At 36.3% G+C, this 17,174-nt stretch overlaps 1 protein-coding gene across 1 annotated transcript in view; it reads left to right on the top strand.

Annotated features, from left to right (window-relative positions):
• ptgfrna (prostaglandin F2 receptor inhibitor a) overlaps positions 1-15,416 on the top strand; it is a 42,745-nt gene extending 27,329 nt beyond the window's left edge. Inside the window, exons 6-8 of the mRNA XM_051905364.1 lie at positions 1,087-1,194; positions 11,841-12,143; positions 13,729-15,416. Coding sequence (XP_051761324.1) covers positions 1,087-1,194; positions 11,841-12,143; positions 13,729-13,895 — 578 coding nt within the window. The 3' untranslated portion in view covers positions 13,896-15,416. The remainder of the gene's footprint in view (positions 1-1,086; positions 1,195-11,840; positions 12,144-13,728) is intronic.
• The last annotated feature ends 1,758 nt before the right edge of the window (positions 15,417-17,174 follow it).

The following is a 17,174-nucleotide window of genomic DNA, read 5'->3' as shown; positions in this document are numbered from 1 at the left end:
CTCCTTAACAGGGACTTGCTGCCACCTACTGACGGGTTTAATTTCACGTTTAAAGTGTCTTTTCATTTTTAAAATGATTTCAATAACAGTATTTAACGTTTTATATTTTCAACATTTCAAAACATTATTTATGCATCTGTAACTGCTCTTGACTGATTAACTTTAATAAAGTTTAATTATATAGTTAGTTATACATTAGATTACAATTTCTGTACCTGAAAATCTCCTGTTTAAACCTACATGAAAAATTTGAAAAGCACCGTTTTCATTTAGTTTGTTCTGTTGTATTTATTTTTGCTATTACTCATAATTTGATTATTTGTTACTATTTTATTACTTACGGTTTATTTGTCTTACAATATTTTAAATTTACGTGAGTTAATCTAGTAGTTTTTGGTGCCATAATCTGATTTATTAAGGTTACATGTATCAAAAACAACAAAAACAATAATTAGGCTTTTTTATAGGCCCATATTCTTTTTTTTTTACTTTATTAAATTTTTTTGTTGTGGGGCAAGTGAAAATTTTGGCAGAGCAAGTAAAAATTTGGGCCAGTAGAAAAAATCCTTAGCGTTGAGCCCTGCATTGACTTCTGGACGAAGGGAACTCTTTAGGGTTTTGCCCTACAAAAATACAATCCCTGCAGCACTTTCATTCATTGTTAAAGTATCAACAATAGTTTCGACTAATTAAAATAGACCATTAATACCCAACATTTGTGTGTAGTTAGCACTTTAATATGCAGAGTATTGCATCATTGCAACTTTTGAAATCAATAGAGATGTGAATCTCTCCTGCAAAGCACTATTTTGAGTTTCACTATGTGGAATTTTACAATTCAGTCACTTTTGATATTCAAATTCGGTCAGGATGCTGACTATGTAAACAATAGACTGTGAGGCAGCTCACTAAGTTTTGTAACAGAGCCTCTCTCTCTCTTTTACTCCATTTTGTATGAACTAGAACTAAACACAGCTATGAAGAAACTGATTTTTGAAATGTTTATAAATATAGAAGTCTTCAACAGCCACTTAAAGACTATAACATCTTTTAAAAACTGAATGTGTGTGTGTTCCCCCTCTGCAGGTCCAGTGTTCAACATATCCATTCGTTCAGAAGCAAACAGTGTGTCACCAGGAGACACGGTCCAGATGAAGTGCATCATTTCCATCCTGAACGCTTCTCCTAACACTGGCAAGTACTGTTTGTGCAGTGCAAGAGAGAATAAATATATAGTACAATTTATATGATATAAAGTTTTTTAGAATGTTATAAATGAATAAATTTGTTTGCATAAAAAAAAAGATACAACTGAATGGCATCTTCAAGAAAATCCCACTTTTTCTCTTATAATTTCAAACATTCTGTCTTTTAAAAATAAATGTGATTTAGTTTGATAATTTATCTAATCCAATGACATTGCATTTTAATTTTGGTTTATGTCCAAATTCTTATAAGTAACCAGAATGAGATTTTATTGTACATGAATGTATTTTTGGGGAAATATTTCTGACATGTTCTTGACAGCTTTTGTGAGATTGACTTCCATTCGTTTCACAAAGTCACATTCTGCCTAAAGCGTTGATGTAAGAACGAACTGAATCTCAAAAGTAACCAAGTGCTTTAAGTATTTTAATTATTTAAAGGTTTTTTGTAAAACACTTTTTAGCTTTTTTCCAGTCATTTTAGCATCTATCCACTGTTCAGTTTCTGACCTTAATCCACTCTCACCTTGTAAGCTCTCTGGATGGCATGTTTTGGCATGTTTAATATCAATATCCAGGTTGAACCTTTTGAATTAAGGCATCCATATTCAGTTCATTCATCAGCACCTGAGTCCGTTTTTCCTCAGAAGTTACATGCTGTTGCTCATGTCTTGTGGGTGTGGTTTTTGCAGTTATTCACAGGCAATATTGTAGACTAAGACCTCCAGTTGGAAATTATTACCTCAACTTTGCCCCCTGAGTCACATCCTGTATCACATCTTTTCCTTTTGTTCCTGTTGCTTAATAGTTACTCATAAATACGGTATGCACAGTAATATGAGGTAGTAAATTGAAGTGCTTCTTTATAATGAGCTTTTAGCAGTCTTTTCAAAAGTGCTTAAACTTCACACGCAAGATTGCCTTGGTCAACGTAGCAAGCGTACTTTTGAGAAGTAGGCATTTTAGCACACATTTTTGGTGAAAATGTGTGGAATCCATTTAAATGTGTTAAATGGAACTCTCTTTTAAAAGTATTGCTCTTATTAGTAGCTGAAAGCATAATCAAATTAGCCAAAATCTATAATAAACAAACCCACAAGGGGTTTATGAAGTGTAAAACGTCATGAATCCTGGGCCTTGTGGTAAACTGGTGCTTGCTTCAGATTTTGGCAGAATTGGAACGTCTGTCATTTAAAGTCGGCATAATACACTAGTTGTGATTAGTATTTTCCTCCCTATTGTGACATATATCCAAAAGAAATGGCTTCTGGAACGAGAACAAATATAGGGCAGGGCTTGGTTTAGTCTGTGGGGAATTGATTGGATGGTTGTGGTTTGCTATTGGTGGATCTCATGTGAGTGACAGGTTGCCCCGCTGTCGTCACAGAAAAGAGAAGAGATGTTGCTGCAAGAGAAAAGGAGAGTTATTTTGATTCAAGATTATGAGGCACATGCATTTTAAAAAAATAATGATGCGCACAGATAAATTATTTATAATAAATGCGATAATTTCCATAAAATTAAAATTAGGATTTTATGGTGACTATAAAGTTCTACACAACCTCTTGTTTGTAAATTGTTTTATCTTATTAATTATGATATCAACTTCAAAAAAAACTGTTCAGTAGTATTAGTTCTGTATAGAGCTGCACGATTCTGGATAAATTGAGAATCATGATTTTTTTTTATTTTTTTTTTGGTTTTTAAAACTGAATCCCGATTCTCCCACAATTCTGAACAGACAACTAAACAAAATAACATGTAATTTACTAGAGGTTCTGACAAAATGTTAATTGCTGCAATGTTTAATTATTCTAAACAGATTATTTAATAAAAAAATTGGATTGAATGAATGATTTACTCGTAAATTCTTCACTTGTTTTTTTTTTATTGGATGAATCAGCATTTTTTTTTGAACGAATCTCTTGAATGAACAAACATTTTTAACAGTCACTGGCATAACGGTGTAATCGATACAATCATTATTAGAAGCATCAAGTTACTTTCAAAAGGTGATTTGCTCTATTTTGATCACTATGATAATATGAATATTTGTAACACAGATATAATGACAGTGTGGTTAAAAAGCTCTTTCATACATGACAACTGCTCTCTCTGGATCAGCGGCAGCACCGACACACATCTGAATGTTCCGGTGTGATTTTATCAAAGGTTTAATCGTTGTCATTTAGGAACGAGATTGCATGGGTGTTTGAATCAAGATCACAATCTTTTCACGATTAATCGTGCAGCTCTAATTTCGTTTAAAATATTACTATTTTATAGTGTAATAAATATTTTCCTATAATTAGTGCAGAAAACACGAAAAGGGTCTGCAAATAAACATAATACGAAACCTAATACATCCACAGCCAATGCAGAGTTTAGTTGTGAGTGCGAGGAAGTGAGAAAACATAGAGAACTCTTCTGATTGACTGTGTTTTGTGATTCATTTGTGCCATGTCGTGCCTCATTTATTGTGGACCGACAAATTGCTTTTCGGTGGAAATTTGTCACGGCTCACATGGTTAGAACTCTCAAGCGCTGCTGTTTCCTATTGGATGTCAGTGGTTGGATGTTTACGTGTTTAGTGATCCTAAACGTGTCGGGGAACATACAGACCTGCGGGCTGCTGTCGGTGGCATTGCCTGCTGTTATCGTATCAGTTGGAAATGTTGCACTCTTCTGGCTGAATGATGGGTAATACTCAGCATAAGAGGTAAAATGTTCCTCCCTCATCAGTCTGTAGCCACAGGCAGGCACACACATGCTGCAGTCATAGATACATGTCAGCACAATGTTCACACTTTTCTTTTCACTATACAGTATAGAGAAACGGGAGATGTTTTTGTGCTGCTTTTATTGTTAGGATTCTGAAAAGATTGCCGCCCTGAAGGAAAAAGTTTCTGTTTCTATTGTGTTTCTTTAAGTGTAATCCCCACGGAGACTGTACAGTGTGTCTTTCAGGATTTGTGTTTTTAAAGTGTAGCTCAGTCATCATTTACTCACCCGTCTTATTTTCTGTAGAAATAGTCCACACAACTATATTCCAAGACTTCTGAAGCCACACAATACGTAAAGCAAATTAAAGGGATAGTCCACCCAAGAATAAAAATTCTGTTATCTTTTTCTTACCCTAATTGAACAGCATTGAAACCTATTGACTTCCAGTGTGTGAACAAAAAAACAGACTTTTCTCAAAATATCTTCATGTTCCACAAAATTCTGATTGGCTGTCAATGCTTTTAAAATTAAAAAAAAAATAAAATAAATGATTCCACCCATATCTTTTCTCGATGCCACACTTTATTTTACAGTCCTGTTCCCCATGTACATACTGTGTGCTTAGTAGGGCTGGGACAATACATCGATTCTCGATTCGCGATACTAAGAATCTGGAGCGATTCTGATATATTCCGATGTATCGCGATCCTCTTTCGAATCGATTCTGAGCTTAGTTTTTCACAGCAGATGGCACTACGTGCTTCAGAAACACACGTACTCTGCTTGCTTCCAGTTCCTTTACACACACCACTTGAACCTAAAGTTCGAAAAGGTTGAAGTGAATTACAAGGGTGTTCGCAGTGGGCTGTGTTTACATTAATCTCACATCATAAAAGCATTCTGAGCCGAGGTGCAGAGTTTAACCACTTACGTGACTTACATGATTGAACGCACGAGCGCTCTCAAGCACTCTTCTTCATGAGCATTTGAGTGCGAGGTTAAAAACTAGCCTAGAGTGCCATCTGCTGTTAAAACTAAACTCAGAATAGATTAGAGAAAGAAAATATCAGGATCGATCCAGATTCATTGTATCGAGAATCGATGTATTGTCCCAGCCCTATTTAACGCAAATAACACCCGTCTACAATCTCCTCAGACACATATTGAATCACCGCTACTAGTGTAAATGATGCTGCCCGCGGGGAAAAACGCTTTCAGTTTATTGAAATTTCGTTGCTATTTTGTTTTCAAAGAAGAAAATGCAAACAACGTGGTTGTACAGTGCAAACTCTGCCTTCCAGCTACAAAAACACTTTTTTTATCAAAGGACTAAAAAATAATCTGTAATACCATACTGTAGCCACTAGATGTCTGAATAGCCCTTTACATATATATATTCAGGGCTGTGTATTTCTAAGTTGTGGAAATGAGACATGATTGCTTAGTTTTAATAGGTTTTAAAAGTAACCAAAATGCTAAACATTAAAATTAAAGCAGAACAAACATAAACAGAAATGTTTGACCCAAGCTTGTTCAGTTTGGTTATGATCTGATGTGACTTTTATATTTTTAAGCTCTAAACAACAACAACGATAATAATATTGCAATAGATAATTTATCAGATTTGTAAAATATTTTTATTGTTGAGACCCATTCAAAAGTATGGTACGTGTAACATTTAAAAACATAAAAAAAATGCAATTTATTTATAGTAAAATTGATTCCCCCCCCTATATATATATATGTGTATATGTATATGTGACCTTGAAGTAATCCACAAGTCAGATTACATCAGATTACGTTACTGAATAAATTTTTTATGAAGTAATTTGTAACTGTAACGGAATACGTTTTTAAAGTAACCCTCCCAAGCCTGCTAATGTAGTTAACTAATGTTAACTAATGAACCTTATTGTAAAGTGTTACCGTTATCATTCTTGGTGTGAAAAGACCTTAATTTTGTTACAGTAAATGATGACAAATTTCATTTTTGTGTGAACAATCCCTCCAGAGCTGCATGATGATTATTTTTGTCTTCCACCCAAAGAGTACATAATAATAAAACACAAGTTAGGAACAACATGTTCAGCTAAGTTTGGATGAACTATTCCTCTACAGCATTGTAGTGTGAAATCACATTGCAGCGTTTAATTTTTAATTAAACTCATAAATCTTAATGCCTGCCCTGCTTGTTCTTGCGCACAGGCTGAGTAATGTACTCAAGTAATGTATCCAAGAACATGTGCTTCAGCTGAAGGGAAGCGGAGGGCCGGGAGATGAAAGGACCCGTGAGTACAATCTCAACCCAAAACTGCGAGTCAAGAGCTGCTCATGAGTTCTGAGAGGGCTTCTTCTTTTATTCTGGGCTCGATTAGAGCAGAAAGAACATTGTTTTAAGGCTAATTTTGGCCTAGTTATTGTTCACAGTGGTTGAGAATAAGGACAGTGCTGCTCCCTCTGGCTCCATATGACATTGAGGTTCAGAGAAAACGCCTGTGCAGAAGAAAAGCATCAGTGTTTCACAAACTATGGAGGCTATGAAGCAAACATTTTTACTTTGAAAATAGGATTTTTTTTTTTTTTTTTCATATAAATTTAGGCACTTGCATCTGTGAGTCCATCATACAACAGTGAGCGATGTTTCGTGGCTGTGAAAATCTCTTTTCAAAATCTCTTTTCACAGGGGAAGTGTTTGAGGTGTGGCAAATACCCATTAATAGTCATTTTGTGTAATCTGTGTGCAGTAATAAAGCAGTGATGATCAAAATGCGACCCACATCTGACCCGTCACTGCAGTCAACATTATATGCCGTCTTGAGGCAGTAAAGTTCAGTCATTAATCACTACAGACGGCATAAATGTAGAAAAGGCACAATTATCCAGTGAATGTAGGGAACAGTCAACTCGGCCTTTATGAGTGCCATTTGTCCACCCTCGGGTCCTGGAAGCGAGCCCTAGTTTGGACGTGTCATTCCTCATCCACTGATGATCATAATATAGTAAAGATGATGCCGTGCCAAAGGCTTTCCTTAATTTCCCAACAAGCGTCATCATGGTTGGAATGAATCGTAACTCTAATATGGAGATTGATTTGTGAAGTAATCGATTACTGTATTTAAGAGAGCAGGACTTGGTAATATAGCAGCAAAAAATGATCTTAACATGCTTGTGTGGGCGTATACACTTTTGAAAAACAATTAATACTTTTATTTAGCAGTGTTTTAAATGGCAGTGTGTGTGTGTATGTTTACGTGTATGTGTGTGTGTGTATTACACGCATGGAAAAAATATATATACACATACGCGTGTGTGTGTGCAGTTTTTAACAAATTTATTAGAGCACCACCCAAAGTAAGGTCTGTGCCACAGCTGCCCTAAACTAACAGTACTGGTGATTACCAAAATCATTTTTTATCTTTCTGTAATGGTTAATCCACAGCAGTATGTGTAAGCTCTTCAGTCACAGTAGAGTTTCTAAAGCTAAAATATAATTATTGTTGGGATTTATTGGATTCAAAGATGGATCGCACAAAAGTTTTATCAAAAGCAAGTCTTTGGGAACAACTAGAAACTATTTGGAAGTCAATAACCATAACAGCTTGCGTTCTTGCTGGCATTGTTTTTGTGTACTTTTCCACAGTGTCTGGAAAAGTACATACAAACAATGCCAGCAAGAATGCAAGCTATCATGGCCAAAGGAGGCCATGATAAATAAAAATAAAACATATAATTTTTTGGTTATTATGTGTGAATAAAGACTATTAAGTTTTTTCAGTTTGTTATTTGCCTAATAAATTACAAAAAATTGTTGTAGTTTCAAACACATTTTTGACAGATTCCTAAAATATGTGTGGTCTAATAAATTTAAGCACTGTGTGTATGTGTGTGTGTGTGTGTGTGTGATATATATATATATATATATATATATATATATATTATATGAGCAATATTACACTCGTATTCGTGTAACTGTTGTATAACGCAATCACACTTTCCATAACAGCGCTAAAACAACGTCCTTTGTTTACAAAAGTCCCTTTCAATTTAAGTCTCTTGCGACTGACTCAATCACTCGTAAAGTTTGCTGCCATCTAATGGTGTATTAATGCAACTTTCACTCAATCCATATTAAGCACAAATGGACCCTTTCTCAATAGCAAATACAACATATTATTTATATAAAATAATATTTATTAAACAACAATATTTAAATTAACAACAATAGCCATTGTAAATGACCATAGGAAATAAACACAATTGTACAATTAAGTCAAACGTACAAAAGCAGTGCTCTACAGGATGTAAGTTAAATATAGCCTTAATATGAAATTATTAAACTCGATTTGCTCAGGAACAAGTAATAGATTAATGAGATCAAAGATTGCCCATTTTATGTACCCAAAATGAATTATATCTCATGTTTAACCACTATAAGAGCCAGCGGCAAATCCCCGAAGCACTGGCCGAGATGAAGCTGTTCTCGGCGGGTACACGAGCACCGAACGACCGCTGACGGCCTGGAGCTCGCATCTTCGAAAACGTCTAAACAAATTGTAAAATAGGCGCTATGATTAAATATGAGTCACATATTTCATTCTCATTCTCACATATTTCAAAAAAAACAAAAAACAAAAACAGTGGATTTGCTCGACCGCCATGACAGTTGCTTAAAGCGGAGTGATACAAACACTGAAAAGATAAGAGTGCTGTTATCACTAGAATATCGCATGGCTCTCAGCCAATCAGATTCAATGACCAGAAAGAACTGTTGTATAAATAAATATATACATACAATTGGTTGAAATTATGGTTCCTTTGAAAACACTTAAGCCAGTGTCAGACACAATCAATATCAAGATATTGAAAAAAATAAATTTTGTCACAAACTCAGTAATAAAGATCCATACTAAAATTTAAGAATCATAAGTTGCCTGTAGTTCACATGGGATTTTTCTAGTTATTAGCTTGGTTTTGACTTGAGCATCAGAATGCTGTGGTGAGCTTGAGCCGCGCTCGTGGTTGTCAGTTTCTGATTACCCAATGGCCTTCATTGAGATTCCACACATAGCAGCGGGGACGGCGTGTAGAAGCCTGTCTGGGTCTCCTGCCTCACTCCGGATCATCAGGGAGTGTTTCTGCTTCCTCAATGGAGCTGTAATGCTATTGAACCACTTGAAAGACTTGTTTCCTTTCCATACACTACTTGAATACACTTGTGGTTGTGGTGCATATACAGGTGCTGGTCATATAATTAGAATATCATCAAAAAGTTGATTTATTTCAATAATTCCATTCAAAAAGTGAAACTTGTATATTATATTCATTCATTACACACAGACTGATATATTTCAAATGTTTATTTCTTTTAATTTTGATGATTATAACTGACAACTAAGGAAAATCCCAAATTCAGTATCTCAGAAAATTAGAATATTACTTAAGACCAATACAAAGAAAGGATTTTTAGAAATCTTGGCCAACTGAAAAGTATGAACATGAAAAGTATGAGCATGTACCACACTCAATACTTAGTTGGGGCCCCTTTTGCCTGAATTACTGCAGCAATGCGGCGTGGCATGGAGTCGATCAGTCTGTGGCACTGCTCAGGTGTTATAAGAGCCCAGGTTGCTCTGATAGTGGCCTTCAGCTCTTCTGCATTGTTGGGTCTGGCATATCGCATCTTCCTCTTCACAATACCCCATAGATTTTCTATGGGGTTAAGGTCAGGCGAGTTTGCTGGCCAATTAAGAACAGGGATACCATGGTCCTTAAACCAGGTACTGGTAACTTTGGCACTGTGTGCAGGTGCCAAGTCCTGTTGGAAAATGAAATCTGCATCTCCATAAAGTTGGTCAGCAGCAGGAAGCATGAAGTGCTCTAAAACTTCCTGGTATACGGCTGCGTTGACCTTGGACCTCAGAAAACACAGTGGACCAACACCAGCAGATGACATGGCACCCCAAACCATCATTGACTGTGGAAACTTTACACTGGACCTCAAGCAACGTGGATTGTGTGCCTCTCCTCTCTTCCTTCAGACTCTGGGACCCTGATTTCCAAAGGAAATGCAAAATTTACTTTCATCAGAGAACATAACTTTGGACCACTCAGCAGCAGTCCAGTCCTTTTTGTCTTTAGCCCAGGCGAGACGCTTCTGACGCTGTCTGTTGTTCAAGAGTGGCTTGCCACAAGGAATGCGACAGCTGAAACCCATGTCTTGCATATGTCTGTGCGTAGTGGTTCTTGAAGCACTGACTCCAGCTGCAGTCCACTCTTTGTGAATCTCCCCCACATTTTTGAATGGGTTTTGTTTCACAATCCTCTCCAGGGTGCGGTTATCCCTATTGCTTGTACACTTTTTTTCTACCACATCTTTTCCTTCCCTTCGCCTCTCTATTAATGTGCTTGGACACAGAGCTCTGTGAACAGCCAGCCTCTTTTGCAATGACCTTTTGTGTCTTGCCCACCTTGTGCAAGGTGTCAATGGTCGTCTTTTGGACAACTGTCAAGTCAGCAGTCTTCCCCATGATTGTGTAGCCTACAGAACTAGACTAAGAGACCATTTAAAGGCCTTTGCAGGTGTTTTGAGTTAATTAGCTGATTAGAGTGTGGCACCAGGTGTCTTCAATATTGAACCTTTTCACAATATTCTAATTTTCTGAGATACTGAATTTGGGATTTTCCTTAGTTGTCAGTTATAATCATCAAAATTACAAGAAATAAACATTTGAAATATATTAGTCTGTGTGTAATGAATGAATATAATAGACAAGTTTCACTTTTTGAATGGAATTAGTGAAATAAATCAACTTTTTGATGATATTCTAATTATATGACCAGCACCTGTACATGTATAATCTGCCACCGCCACGGCTGTTTGTAGTGCTGAAGCAGAACGCTTATGAACAAGTGTGTTGACTCCACCTGCGCATTCACACGGAGTTACACTACCGCTCAAAAGTTAGGAGTAACCATGAAATGTATTTATTTATTTATTTATTTTTTGGATGCTTTTGAAAGAAGTCTCTTCTGCTCACAAAGGCTGCATTTATTTGATCAAAGATACTCTAAAACATTAATATTATGAAATATGATTATTATTTAAAACTGTTTTCCATGTGAATATATAGTAAACTGTAATTTCTTCCTGTGAATGCAAAATAATTACTCCAGTCTTCAGTGTCACATGATCCTTCAGAAATCATTCTAATGATAATTTGATGCTCAAGAAACATTTCTGATTATTATCAGTGTTGAAAACAGTTGCTGCTTCAGATTTATGTGGAAACCGTGATACATTTTATTTTTCAGGATTCTTTGATGAATAGAAAGTTCAAAAGAACAGCATTTATTTAAAATAGAATCTTTTGAAACATTATAAATGTCTTTACTGTCACTTCTAATCATTTTTACAGCACAACTGTTTTCAACATTGATAATAATCAAATGTTTATTGAGCATCAAATCATCATAGAATGATTTCTGAAGGTTTATGTGACACTGAAAACTGGAGGAATTGTTTTGCATTTTTAAAATATTGTGAAATATCATTACAATTTAAATTAACTGTTTTCTGTTTTATATATTACTGATTTTACTGCATTTTTGCTTAAATTAAAAGAAGATACTTCTTTCAAAAAATATATAAATCATTTATTCTTGTTAATTATTCTAAACTTTTGACCTTTAGTGTACCTCTCATGAATAAAGTTACTGTAGAAAACAGCCCAGAACCATTTAACTTCTATAATCAGATATACTTCCGAGTAAAACAGGATATTCAATGACAAATCTTGTAGAGCAACACTTGATCACACTGGGGGGTGTTACAGATCAGAGTGGTGTGATGGCAGGTTTAAATGTCATTTTTTCCATGTTGACTTAAATCGTTTCACCCTGTCTGTCCCACAGGCGACATGGCGTTTGACGTTCGCTGGTTCCAGAGTACAGGATGGACTGTGGATAACGGAGGAGTCCCGCCTCTCATCAGCATGGACCGCTGGGGGGTGGTGAAGAAGAGCGGCTCCAATGACAGCAGCCTCGAGCGCACCGACCAGCACACCTTTGTCCTCAGCTTGCACAACATTCAGGATAGAAATGTGGGAGAATACTACTGTAGCGCCACACCCTGGCTCCTGTCCCCAGCTACTGGAGCCTGGAGCAAGGAGAAGGACCTCACCTCTGCTTCATCATTCCTCTCTGTCCAAATTCAATGTAAGGATCCTGATGGTTGTGTCTGGGAATGGGCATTGTTAAAGGGTTCATAAAGTGCATTTTCAGATTCTGGAGGTTAGCTTATGAAGTTTTTACATCAAAAAAGGTGTAAAAATTATAATTTTCCATCCTTGTTTTCTCTGTCACAAACACTTCATCACGGTTACCGCTTTCAGAAACGTCAGTAAACGCCCACTGCTGTGATTCGCGAACTTCGTCGTACCGTATCCATGCCCTCCCTCTCAGCATGTCATCCATGTTTTGACATTCGAAATGGCTAGCGCTGTAATAGAGCCATATATGTGTGAGCCAAATTAAAATGAACCAATGAAACGATTTCCCCGAGGACAAAGTACTTGACACTGTTATCATTTTCAATACAAGATATTTAGGAAAAAATGGCAGCATGGTAATAATTAAGAAAAGAGTCTATTGTGAAATGAGACAAACAAAAACATTCTCATTCAATTGCTCAGACACGTCGATTTAAAAAAAAAAAAAAAAAAAAAAAAAAAAAAAAACTTCAGTCGTGCGGAAATATAATCTTATAATCTGATCTTTTGAAAGGGCAGGCACAGTTTCTGGAGGTGCACTTTGTCTATATCAGGGACAGAACAGCATCAGACAGTCTTATCTTACTCCACATCTCACCCTCACAGCACTATTACTCTTGTGATGATGGGCAGACATGAGTTATTAAGAACACACCTGCTTTATTTGCATGTTAAAGGGCATGTGAAGGAAAACTGTAATGTCATGAATGGGGAGATTTCAGATCCTGGTGTTTCAGAAGGTTGGAAAACAAAAACTCATATTTTAAACTAGGCAGTTAGCTTTGAGGTAAGAAATTTGCAGTATATTTTATTATAGACTAACCTCTTATATGGGCCATTCTACAGAATTGGTGCAAACTGCTGTCCTGCAACCAAAAAACACATTTAAAAAGCATTTAAGTATTCAAATTTTAGATGTTTATTAAGATCCTTCTATTATCTATTGATTCCCACAATAATATTTAAAATATCAGTAAGCTTAATAGATATAAAATCATCATTTATTGGGTACTTTCAATTGGGAGGTGGCTGTCCCGAACCCTAACTCCTAAATTTCAACTTATGAAAATTATATTAAAATAAAATAAATATTAAAATATTTTAATTATATTAAAATAAAAATAAAAATTATATTAAAACCAAAAAAAATTAGTGAAGTTAAAAAAAATATTTATTTTATTTTTAAATCATGAAACTTTATGTAAAAACACATTCCTGGAGCCCCCAACACTGCACATTTTGCACATCTCCTTTGTCTGACACACCCATTTCAGGTCTTTGAGTCTCGACTAATGAGCTGCATCAATGAGGGCATGAATGCTCTCAAAGACCACGGCACTTCCTCATTAATCTACATCCCCAGTCACTCCTCCCAAACTTTGGCTCCATAGCTGAACACGAATCCTCATATACTGCAGTAGCCACTTTTGAAGGCTCAGAATATGTGCACTTAATGATGAAGAATCTTGAACACCATATTTTCCCATATCTGGTGTGTTTGTGATTGACAGTGATTGTTTGTTGTTCTGCAGGGTGGGAATCTTTGAAGATGCCGGTGGGATACGGTGTGGTCGCTGCTGCGATCGCTGCTCTCTTCTCAGTGCTGTTGGGTCTTGCTGTCGCCCACTGCTGTTTCTCCAGGAACCCCATGCACACGCCTCGCTCCCGAAACAAGCTTATGGACCTAGAGATGGATTGAAGCAGTCCACCTTCCTAGCGCTGTGACCCGACCCTGCCCAAAACCACTTCAACCAACTTTGGGACTGGATGTGGATATGCACATTGAGATGGAGTACCTGTTTATATGCACTCTGAGGAATGGGCCACTCCGACTGACAGCTCCATATTCCCACTCGGGAGCAATACACTTATTATTCTCAGGAATAGAGCACTGATGGCCCCATCCAATGTTTTTTTTTTTTTGTTTTTTGTTTTTTTTTCTTGTAATTTGTAACGCATCCCTGACTGCTGATTGGATGAAAGCATGAGAGTACAAACTTGTGACTGCACTATGGCCAAACCAGCAATATTAGAGTTTGTACAGTTGATGATGGTTATTTTATCATAACAATTAATAGGAAGGACTATAATGAATGAGCCAAGAGCCTGTCAGTTATGAGTGTGGCAGAGACTCCAGTTTTAGCCTGACCTTTTAAACCGCTGCAGTCCCAGAGGTTTTGTTTGTCACGTCGTCTGTGGACATCCGCTGTGACCCTCGCCCTGCCCGCCTGTCAGAGTTATGAACCTAAAATCACTGACCTTTCCTATCTGCAGAAATCCGTAGCGTTGATCCACAGGCTAAAGGAAAAGGATGGTAGACGGATGGGTGCTTCAAGACTGCACTGGATCTGCTAGGGTCCAGAAGTGTGCACTCGAGGGAACTGTCCCAACAGGCCATCAATCCGTGGATTGGCTTCGAGCAGCCTGCCTTAAAGAACGCTTGTCTGGCATTTCAAAGGCTCTGATAACTGATATCCACACTGTTGGCGTTAACTCTTTCCTCACTTTCTCTAATCTGCCCACAAACACTGAAAAATATTAGTATCCAATCTCAGTTTCCAAAACTTGCATCTCTTCCTCTCGTCAGAATCCACTCATTATGCTGATTCTCACACAACTGACCGTCACTGACATGATTATGGCAGATGCTTTTGTGAAGATGTGGTCAGTGGAGTATTTTCTGAGAAGGGAAGCTGTTGGTATGTGCGAGAGTTTTCACTGTATCTCAGAGTGAGAGAGCTGTTCAGAGCCACATTTATAGACAAATGTTTTACTTTTATATACAGTAGTTCCTTTATGGATATTATTAAAATGTTTTTTTTATTATTATTATTGTGTGAAATTTTATGCGCTTTAACCTTTTTTTTTTTTTTTTTTTTGGCTAAGAGGAAATATGTATTTTCTTTGTTGTTCAGTGACTGACTCACTCCAGTTCTCAATGCAAAAATTTATTTCTCAATAAAAAAATGTACAACACTGTGTTGACGAGCTTTCTGTTTATCCCAAATCTGATGAGAATCCCCTGGGAAATGCATCTGTCTCCTTTTTCAATTATTAATGAAGATTTGTTTTATATGCATAAAAATGCAGTCATATCTCTTTCCTTTCCTGACGACTGATGCTTTGTCATTTCATTTCAGTTGTACTTTGCTTAATTTACTCTTCTTTCTGGTTATTTGTTCTCTGGTAGTATTTATTACATTAAATTAATTAACCACAATGCTTTTTGTGACTGAATATTTCAAGAACTGTATGTTCTTCAGTAAAACAATAGTTTTATTTAAAGAAATCTGAGTTTACATCTTGATTTTATAATTTAATTCAGATTATTCCAATATAAAATAATAATAATAATAATAATAATAATAATAATAATTTAAATACTTTTAAGTCACCCTGTGGCCCTGTCAGTGAGAACCTGTCATCTGTTCACTTCCTTGTTCCAAACCCGTATGATTTCCTCTGTCGAACATTTAAGGAAACTTTTTGAAGAATCTTCATGCAGTTCTTCTTTATACGATTTCATACAGCACAAAGCCTCTTAAAAGTATTCAAGATGACATTTTGTCTGTAAGTCTAAGTTATTCGCCGATCATCTTCCCCTTTGATCAGGTCTGTTTGCAGGGAATGCATCTCATAAGCACTATTGGTTATGAGTTTCATCTTCTGAAGAGTATTAAAATGTGAAAGAGCCTTTCACCCATTTATATACGTACAATTTTTAACAAGTTGCACATTTTTAAGTTCATTCGTGTAACCATTTAGTAATCATGTATTTGTCATTTTCAGTTCCGCAAATACTTTTGTATTACTTTTGTAACTCTCCCTCAACAAGTCTCAACATGGGAATTCCCTGTCTCCTTTTACAAATGCTTATGAAGGTTTTCAGTCACACAGGTCATTTTGAGATGTCAAGCAGTTTATTTTTTAGAGCATCTGAACTCCTTTAATGAATTTTAAGCACTCAAAAAGCAGACAAACAGTCTTGCCTTGAGGGGGCTTGACCTTTGACAGCCATGTGCTTATAAAGAGGTGGTTTTATTTTCCTGATGTGCTAGTCTATAGGCATTCATCGCTATCCTTCATTTGACCAGATGGGTTTTCTATGAACTTTGATGTCTTTAACACACACTGGACAGTCTGAGAAGGCTCATTTCTTGTGCTGTACATCTTTGTGCACTTTTCTTTGATTTCAACCCAGACCCTACATACTGTATACTAAGTACTGATGGCTAGGTAAGAACAGCTCAAGCAAAACAGCATTATATTTGAGAGAGGGCGAATGGGGGCGTGGTGTTATTTGTTGATAATGCTCCATGCTCACCATGGCAACTGTTACCTCAACCTGAACAGTGCTCTACTGTAAAATCACAAATCATTGTGACATTAACTGTGCGTTTACCAAGTGTCAGACTTAGCTGCCATATTCTCGTCTCTGCTCTAGGTAACAGTAATAGCGTTAGAATTTGAAATTGGAGAACATTGTATACTTTTAATTTTTATGTCAGTGTGTTCATATGCTTAAAGTGCATGCTTAAAGACAAATACACTGAGAGTGAATGCCAACAGTGGTTAGTACCTTTTCCAGCAAACACAGCATTCCCTTAACATTAGTGTATCATTCACATTTGGTTATGTTTTCGGAACCAATTCTTTAACATTCTAGGAACATTTTCTTTAAGTTATTTGTTTTTGTGACTGTAAACTCAGAATGTTTTTGTGACAACCAAATAAGAACCTATACAGAATGTTCTCTAATGGTTATTTTTTAGATTTTATTTTTAAAGAAACAAACTAACTCCTTCCTAGATCATTTCATCCTGCAGAACATTTTCTAATGGTTAAATATCATCTTTAATTATTCATAATCATAAATCGCATTCACATTTTCCTCACTGACACACCCCAACTCAGAAACTTTAGGCTTAAAAAAGTTCCAAGTTTTCCCACTTGTAATTACGATTTTGTGATGCTGTTC

Source organism: Ctenopharyngodon idella, chromosome 9 (assembly GCF_019924925.1).
Source record: "Ctenopharyngodon idella isolate HZGC_01 chromosome 9, HZGC01, whole genome shotgun sequence".
NCBI lineage: Eukaryota > Metazoa > Chordata > Actinopteri > Cypriniformes > Xenocyprididae > Ctenopharyngodon > Ctenopharyngodon idella.
The sequence above is the reverse complement of the archived record's forward strand: the minus strand, read 5'-3'. Positions and strand labels throughout refer to the sequence as shown.